This window comes from Lithobates pipiens, unplaced genomic scaffold, assembly GCF_037356315.1.
Source record: "Lithobates pipiens isolate NorthernLeopardFrog02 unplaced genomic scaffold, aLitPip1_a1.2 Scaffold_19, whole genome shotgun sequence".
Classification (NCBI taxonomy): Eukaryota; Metazoa; Chordata; class Amphibia; order Anura; family Ranidae; genus Lithobates; species Lithobates pipiens.
In genome coordinates, this window is record NW_027507764.1 from 174,440,934 (window position 1) to 174,450,489 (window position 9,556).

General features: G+C 45.6%; 1 protein-coding gene across 2 annotated transcripts in view; it reads right to left on the reverse strand.

Moving 5' to 3' along the window:
- NUP214 (nucleoporin 214) overlaps positions 1 to 9,108 on the reverse strand; it is a 187,386-nt gene extending 178,278 nt beyond the window's left edge. The window contains exons 1-2 of one of the 2 annotated variants that reach the window (XM_077491484.1): positions 8,923 to 9,108; positions 4,961 to 5,156 (exon numbers count right to left, since the gene is read on the reverse strand). In XM_077491484.1, coding sequence (XP_077347610.1) covers positions 4,961 to 5,156; positions 8,923 to 8,964 — 238 coding nt within the window. In that variant the 5' untranslated portion in view covers positions 8,965 to 9,108. The remainder of the gene's footprint in view (positions 1 to 4,960; positions 5,157 to 8,922) is intronic. The other variant, XM_077491485.1, reaches the window with a different exon arrangement.
- Positions 9,109 to 9,556: the final 448 nt, after the last annotated feature.

A 9,556-nucleotide genomic window follows, 5' to 3' on the forward strand; every position in this document is an offset into this window, starting at 1 on the left:
TGGCACCTTGGGCTAGGAATCACACTGTGTCTGTTTCCCTGTGGCCTTGTTTGCTTAAATGGAGTCTAATCCATTTAAGGGAGAGAATGGATGGACCCCCCCCCCCCCCCCCCTCTACACAGTAGAAACATCCAAAGCTGAGGCCATCAATCACCTACTGTGTGCTGGTGGGGGGGGGGAGGCCTGTCTCAGGATTGTCTGGTGCCAGCACAAACTGGCATAGGATAGAGAGAGGAAACAGAAATCACACTCTGTGCTTTGGATAGAGGCAAGTACACACTAGAGAAGAATAAGCTTTGTTCATTTGTTCACTTGATGGCTTTAGATCACTTTAACTTTCTCAACTGAAACCGAATATGCAAAATGAGTAACTTATGTCAAAGGGCTCCCAGGGAATAATTGCAAGTATGTATAACTAGGAGGTCGACCGATATATCGGCCACTATTTGGCATTTTTTAATTAATTGGCAAGGCCGATTGTGCTGATAAAAAGGCTGATTATATGTCCAGCATCACTTGCAAAAGACTTCTGTAATAGAAGTCAATCAGTGAAGCAACTTTCCTCCTCTCTGGGCAGTAGGCCAAGAAAAGATCAAAGAGATACAATGTCTCTTCTTCAATGGACTGAACTCCCTGTGTAGAAGTTCTCAGTTTAACCAATTAAAGACTATGTCTTTTCTGACACTTGTTGCTTACAAGTAAAAATCCTGTATTTTCTGCTATAAAATCACGTAGAACCCCCAAAAATTATATATATTTTTTTAGCAGAGACCCTAGGGAATAAAATATCGGTTGTTGCAATATTTTATGCGATGCGGTATTTGCGCAGAGGTCTTTCAAACGCAATTTTTATGGAAAAAACACACTGATTTAAAAAAAAAAAAAAAAAAAAAAAAAAACTGTAAAGTTAGCCTTTTTTTTTCCCATCCAAAAGTTTTGAGTACCTGTTTTTGTGTATTTAATATATAGTTTTTTTTTTTTTGGTTTGTTTTGTTTAAATGTAAGTAGTTTTCTGTATCACTTATTACTGAAGGCTGCTTTCACACTGGAGCGGGCAAGCGCTGACGGTAAAATGCTGCTAGTTTTAGCAGCGCTATTCGGCTGCTAGTGGGGCACTTATAACCTATCTAGTGGCCAAGGAAGGGGTTCAATGCGCTTGTGAAGTGCTGCTGCCAAATCGCATTGCATGTGCCTCAGCAGTGGTGCCCATTCATTTCAATGGGCAGGAGTTGTGGAGGAGCGGTTTACACCGCTCCAAAAGGTGTTGCTTGCAGGATTTTTTTTTTTTAACATCCTGCCAGCGCATCGCCTCAGTGTGAAAGCACTCGGTCTTTCACACAGACTGCAGGGGAGCCGTTTTGAAGGCAATTTACAGGCACTATTTTTAGCCCAAAAGCGCCTGAAAAACGCCCCAGTGTGAAAGGTGTCTAACTTAGATTTTATGAGATGAAGGGGGAAAAAAAACAATTGGCCTAACATATCGGCCGCCGCAATTTCTATAAATCGGCATCGGCCAGAGAAAAACCCATATCGGTCGACCTCTATGTATAATTTTTATGATAGAGCCAATACATCCAAAAGTTATATTACTTTTAGCTAGAGATCACATTGTACTAGCCAACACTTTTAAGGTAAACTCAGAGTCCAGGTATTTTTAAAATTGGGTGTGCTGCAGAGCTTATATACCAACAATGAAACCACTGAGAGGGTGAGAGTGCAGAGAGATGATAGCGTCAGTCTTCTTACCTTAACTGTTCAGTCACAGGCTTATAGTGCCCTTGCACCCATGAACACAGAAAAGCGCACCCCCGGTGCACACAAGTATGAAAATGACGACTAGCTATAATTCTTGAGCACTGTTTATTTAGATAAAGTGATATTAATAAGGTTTTTTTTTTTTTAAATAACAAACATGTTATACTTACCTGCTGTGCAGTGGTTTTCTGAGTGCCCCCATAGCAGGTCGCTTGTTAAGAGGGCACTCGCTCACATGCCTTGATCTGTGCGTCCTTAAGACACACTGAATGAGGCTCGGCCCTGTCCCCTGCTCCCTCCTCATTGGCTGTGACTGACAGCAGCGGGAGCCTATAGCCTATACTCTCTCTCCTCTGATGCAGTAGCTCTGCTCTCAACAATTGAGAGCTCACTCCTGATGGTGGAGGACGACTAGGCCTCACTTAGCAACATAGAGTTGCTTACAGTACCTAGCAACATCCTGGGAGTATTCCAGTCAGGTTTCATAAGGTATGTAAATGGCCTACACCTACAGTAAGGGCTTTAATCAACTTCATTTAGAGGTGCATAGTTTGTTTTGATCTATAGATGCCCCTTATCTGCATAGGCAGTTTTGTGAACTATCACTTTAAAGCAGAGGTCCGCCCACTGCTGCAAAAATTAAAACAGTAGTAAGAAGAGCTGGCAACACTGCAATCCTTGAAGTGTCGTTTATTGGTACATCAGAGCGACAGTAAAACAAAGTTGACGCGTTTTGGCAATAGCCTTATTCGTAGCTGGTTTGAAACATATGGATAGATATAGATATATTATATATATATATATATATATATTAATTACACACATATACAAACTCCATTGGCCCATCAGGTTAGTGTCACAGAAAAGTAGCATATTTCATTGATACCACCAATTATTCAAGTGGTTAGTGACTACACCTGTTTTTAGCCAACATGAGAAGGGGGAGGAAAAAAAAAGGCAATATAAAAAGTTAAATTTGTTGAGCCAAGAAGAAGTGTGTAAAATTGGTGGTATCAATTAAATATGCAAATTTTCTGTGACACTAACCTGATGGGCCAATGGAGTTTGCATATGTGTATGTGAGTATATAAAACGCATCAGCTTTATTGTTTTACTGTCACTCTGATGTACCAATAAACGACACTTCAATGATTACAGTTTTGCCTTCTTACTACTGTTGCATTGGAGTGTGTTGGGACACATTGAGCCTCGGCACCTGTAAGTGGACCTGGTGTATGGATTGAGTTGTCCCTGCAGAGAGCGCCGTTACCTTTCTTCTTTTCCATGCAAAAATTTAAAAGCCAGCAGCTACACATACTGCAGCTTCTGGCTTTTAATAATAGGACACTTACCTGTCCTGGAGTCCAGCGATGTCGGCACCACAGCTGATGTTTCCATCAGCTGTCGGCTGCTGCCGCCGCCATTGCGGGTAAGGGAACCCGGCAGTGTAGCCTTACTGTAGCTTCAAGCCGGGAACCCTACTGCGCATGCACGAGGCTCCGCTTCTCTCTCCTACTAGCCCGACGACAGGGGGAAGAGGCGGGAGCCGAGCGTTGATGTCAATATCCGCGGCTGTGGCTCCCGGAAGTGGGAACAGGATACTTGCCCCCCGCCCCCGAAAGGTGCCAATTGTGGAGGAAACAAATGTGCGGAAGTTACACTTTTGGGTGGAACTCCGCTTTAACTATTAGTGGGGCTGCATACTGAAGGATTTTTACCTTCATGCATAGAATGCATAAAAAGGTAAAACCTTCAGCCTTTCTCACCACCTTAACTCTAAATTGAAGAGCCTATGGGCAAATATGGGTACTGTAGTAGTCAGCCATTTTACAAGCAAGCAGTTTTAAGCCTTGTAATATTGGGTATTTGTTTACTCTATGCAAACTCGTCTTTTATCATTTATCCAAAAAACAAGCGTGTTAGTGTGTAATAAAACATAATTTGAGTGTATTTTTTGCTGAAAATGTAGATTTGACAAACAGTAACACAATTCATGTGTGACATTAAAAAAAAAAGGCACCGTTTTATTCTACAGGGTCTCTGCTTTCCAGAAAATATACGTTTTGGGGGTGTACGTAATCATTGGGCCTAAAATTTGGATTTTAATGTGTGCAGCAGTGAAAAGGTTAAACAGTATTTCACGTTCAAAATAAAGAGGCGAGATCCTCCTACCAAGTCTCCTTTTCATCCCCCCTGCTGCCAATTGGCTGTTTTACCAGCACCGATGAGGGGCTTTGAGGTTACCTGTGCTAGTACAGCACTGCCTGGCTTTGAGGGGACAACCTTTTTTTCTCCCATAGCACGTCGTGTTGTGCAGTATCATTTTTGGACTTGGATACCTACTGAAAAGCAACAAAGAGTAGCCCCACATCTCTAAACAGTGGCAGCCTCTGAGAGCTTGGTCAGTGCTGCTGAAGGAACTCACTGGCAGGGGTGCAGAGCAGATCACTCCTGTTTTATAGCAGCAAGAGTGGACATGTGTTATCTATCTGTAAGGGTACTTTCACACGGGGCGGATCAGTGGTGATCCGCCCCGTGGATATCCGCTTGCTCAGCGGGGATCGCTCCGCCGATTCCCTGCTGAGCAGGAAGTTGACAGGCCTGTCTCTGCACGCAGGGACGGACCTGTCACAGCGCCGCTCTCCCCTATGGGAGATCAGGTAACGACGGACCGCAGTGTCTGTCGTCACCCGATCCGATGACGGATGGAAAAATAGCTTTTTCCTCCGTCACACTTTTTTGGATCGAAGCGGATGTCAGCGGACATGTCACCGCTGACATTCGACCCTCCATAGAGCTCTATGGAGCATCCGTTCAGGTCCGCCTGAAAAACTGACAGGGGGGCCTGAACGGAACGCTAGTGTGAAAGAGGCCTAAGAATACAAAAACCTTTCTTGAAATGTCCATAGACCCGAGATGATTGGCAATCTCAATCTGACCAATTCTAGAGGAACTGGGAAACTCTTATGGGTTTACTTCAGGCTCCATTTTTTTTTTCCATTAAACAAATTTGAACTGGTTTATGACACAGCAGTATAGCAAATTGGGGATATAGTGCCAAATGAGCAGTCTGGTTCCAGATGTCCATTTTCTAGACTTTTACAGAATGAAACCGATATGATATATGGCCACTATCCACCTGGCTTTTTCCACATTCATGAAAGACTGAGCACAGATCTGATTTTGCTTAAATAACTAAACCTACCAACGCTGTTTGGGTCCACTCCAGTTTTTATAGGGATCAGAACTTCGTTGGTAGAGAAAATCTTCAGACCAAAAGGACTGCCAACAAACAGGACCCCATACTTGTTGGATATGGCCAAGAGAGCGGATCGATCTTTGGGAAGCTCTTGTGGAGGTTCGAAGATACGCAACTTCGTCAACTGTCTGAAAACGAAATCCTGTTAAATAAGAAAAACATCTGTTTAGAGCAAATCTGGTAGAATGTCAGTGGAGGTATAACAGTTCCTGCATTTGTAACATGTCACTCCAGAAAGAAACGCTCAGATTCCACTGACTATACACACTACAATATGATTGCACAAAGCCTGCACAATCTCATTTAAAGTTTACTTAAACTCTAATATGAAGGACAAACCTATACTGTACAATTCATTCAGTCCAGACACAGTCTTTACATTACATAGTCGCTGGCAAAGCTAAAAGGAGATTGTACATACGTAGTGTATGGTCAGCTTAACTCCACAACACTACCAACAAGTCAGGACACCGTCAATCATGACCGAGCAAACTTGTACTGATTGCATGAGAATCCAATATAAGGGCATTTCTAACACAAAGGTGCCAGAGCATATCGATACCATGGTAGCTCTTCACATAGCACCAAAACCCCAGCTTTTGAGTATGGAAAGAATGCGACTCCTACCACATAGCACTAAGGCTGCATTCACACCTGAGTGTAGCGTTTTCAAGCAGAAAATTGTGCGAATTTACCGTGATTTTGCAGCGGTTTTTACAGCGATTCGCGGCGGTGTTTACCGCGATTTTGTGCAGGGCAAAAGGTCACCAATGTTAAAAGAAGAAAAACGCCCAAATCTGCTCAATTCGAGCGACAAAAAAGGGTCCGGAACGTGTTTGAGCTTCAGGCGTTCGGCTTCAGGCGACATGGAGTGGAGATGTGAACCATCTCCATTGAGAATAATAGATTTTTTCCCCTCTAGCGTTCTGTAGCTTCAGGCTTCAAGCTACAAAACGCTCAGGCGTGAATGGGGTCTTAGGGCTGATTTACACTTGCTTCATTTTTAACCTACATTAAAGCACTTATCGCTTCAGCATGCAGTTTTGACGATTTCGGCAAATGCCCTGTGTCTGTTGATTTTCTATTTAAGGCCCAGTAGAACCTCGGCTCAGCAGATCCCCAGCTCATCAGCAACCTCGGCTCAGCAGATCCCCAGCTCATCAGCAACCTCGGCTCAGCAGATCCCCAGCTCATCAGCAACCTCGGCTCAGCAGATCCCCAGCTCATCAGCAACCTCGGCTCAGCAGATCCCCAGCTCATCAGCAACCTCGGCTCAGCAGATCCCCAGCTCATCAGCAACCTCGGCTCAGCAGATCCCCAGCTCATCAGCAACCTCGGCTTAGCAGATCCCCAGCTCATCAGCAACCTCGGCTCAGCAGATCCCCAGCTCATCAGCAACCTCGGCTCAGCAGATCCCCAGCTCATCAGCAACCTCGGCTCAGCAGATCCCCAGCTCATCAGCAACCTCGGCTCAGCAGATCCCCAGCTCATCAGCAACCTCGGCTCAGCAGATCCCCAGCTCATCAGCACCCTCGGCTGAGCAGATCCCCAGCTCATCAGCACCCTCGGCTGAGCAGATCCCCAGCTCATCAGCACCCTTGGCTCAGCAGATCCCCAGCTCATCAGCACCCTTGGCTCAGCAGATCCCCAGCTCATCAGCACCCTTGGCTCAGCAGATCCCCAGCTCATTAGCACCCTTGGCTCAGCAGATCCCCAGCTCATTAGCCCCCTCGTTCAGCAGATCCCCAGCTCATTAGCACCCTCGTTCAGCAGATCCCCAGCTCATTAGCACCCTCGTTCAGCAGATCCCCAGCTCAGCAGTACCCCTAGCTCTGCTAATACCACACTCAGTAGTACCCCCAGCTTTGCTAATCCCCTACTCAGTAGTAACTCCCCCAGCTCTGCTGATCCTCCTCTCTCTAGTCACTGCTTACCTCCCATCATATTGCTCCCATGCTGCTCACCACATGTGACATCTGCTAGATTCTCCTGCTCTTCAACACATTTAGATTGTACATTGTAACATGCAATGGTCATACTAAGGCTTTAACATATATTTCACCTTTATCATTTTAAAATTAATCTCTGCAGAGATTACATCTACAATAGAGGCCAATGACAATATGTACGGATCTCCAGCGTTTACATCCTGTTTGTATGTGTTCTGATCAATGCATCGGACCCTCAGATGTACAGGCAGGGGTGCACTTGTAGATCCATGCAGCTGGCCATCGGTCATTGATTTGAACAGGAAACCTGTACAGAGGTGAATGAAATACCTGTGCATCCAATGCAGGTGAAGACGACCCTTCACACAGGTGTACAGATCGGCATACCCATGTGAATAAGGCCTATAATGGTGCCAGTACACTGGGACAGGGCACTGCGGCTGGTCTACAGGTCGGAGTCCTGAAGGTTTAAATTTTTTGGGGAACAATGATTTATCATCTACTCCATGTGTAAATCTGATGCCTTTTAAAATGTTATTGTAAAGGTGAATTTCATTTTTCAAATGATCAGCCTGGCATTTTGTGAAGCAGTTCAGCAAAGGCAATATGCAATGGCAGCCTTCGTGCTGTATGTTCTCGCAGCAGACATCCCTGCAGTATGGTACAATGCCTATCAAAGGTTATTATTGGGGGGGGGGGGGCGCAGTACAGAAAGGGCACTGCGGCTCCAACCTACACACAGGCCCTAAAATCAGGTCCACATATATTAGATAACTTTTATACTCATCTGCCACAAGCCCATCATCAGACTTGCAGAGCGATAGGTTATCCTATACTACAAGAACTAGTCAATACACTTTGTCAGACTCCAACACATAATCAACAACTCACTGCTACCCTTAGTACTCCCAGCATGCCTTACTACTAGTTGGGGAGAGAATAATGCTCCCAGCATGCTCTGCTGCAGGTGTTGGGAACAACACTCCCAGTATTTCATGCTGGCAGCCATGTTAGAAATAGTATTTCCAGGATTTATGCCGCCAGTTGAGAAGGAAATATTACTCCCAGCATGCCCTGCTGCCAGCGGTGGAATAATACTCAGAGTATTTCATGCTGGCAGCGGTGGTCGAAAGAGTACTTCCAGCTTCTCTGCTGCCAATTGTAGTTTGAATAATACTCACAGCGTGCCCTGCTGTCAAGTATGGTAAGTATAATACTCCCAGTGTGCTCTGCTCTCAGCTGTGATGGGAATAATATACTCTTCATGCTCTGCTGTCACCTAGGTTGGGGAACATTGTCATGCTTGCAGCTGCAGAAGGAATTCCCCCAGCATTCCCTTTTGTCAGCCACAGTGGGAGTAATACGCCCGGCCTATTCTGCATTCAGCAGTGATGGGAAGAACGCTCGGTCATGTCTTGCTGTCACCTATGGTGTTAATGACACTCCTAATGGTGGCCATACAGGTACTGATCTGATTGACTGATACCACAGAATGGGAGGAACAGATCTATGAATTATTACTATAAAGTGGCTCCTCCATCTATTTCATCAGGATGACAGTGCTGGGTCTTGGTGGGAGATCTGATCAGAGGGAAGTAGAGGGATGGATAGGAGCATTGGGTGTATGGATCAAACAAACAATCTGTTCCAGCTTCTGATTAGACAGAAAATCTATTGAAAACACGATCAGATATAAAAGCGCCCCGTGTATGGCTACCATACCATGTCCTGATGTCACCTACAAAACGAAGATTACTCCACAAAGGTTATCCTGCCAGCTGTGCTAGGAAGAATACTCCTCACATGTCCTTCTGTCAACAAGAGGGAGACACTTGTCCCCAAAAACCTAACTGCCAGCTGTGCCAACAAGGGTACGCTCAGCATGCCCTGGCACAATCTGTGGTTGGTGCAGTCCTCCCAGCATCCCTGGCACTAGCTATCCCCTCCCCCCGCACTCACCTTGGTGTCCCTCTCCGGGGGGGCATCCGTGTCTTCCTCCATGTGGCCGTAACTCTCACACAGCGGATCCCCTCACAGATCCGTGAACTTTCCACCACAGCAGTCGTACGTAGAAGCTTCGCGCTTTTCAGTGGAATTGTAGTGTCACATTTTGCTGCCTATCACAGGATGCTACGGAAGTGACGTTGCCGCCAGAAATTGCGTACTGCGCATGCGCGATGCGTTCCAAACACTCGCGCCGTTGTAGTGTCACATTTTGCTGCCTATGTAGTGTCACATTTTGCTGCCTCTCAAAGGATGCTACGGAAGTGACGTTGCCGCCAGAAATTGCGTACTGCGCATGCGCGATGCGTTCCAAACACTCGCGCCGTGCGTTCCAACATAGTTTCGGCAATACAGTTAAGCGAAACCATCACATAATGTTACGGAAGTGATGTTGCACATAACACAAACACTGGGCCGTACGTTACAACACTAATACTTCCCTTGTTACCTAGTAGGTTTTGCATTGCTGGGACTTGTAGTGCTTATCCTGAGCTACATGCTTCAATGTTCAGTGTCATCCTTATCCCCGAGCTTCAATTTTCAGTGTCCTCATCCCTATCCCCGAGCTTCAATTTTCAGTGTCCTCATC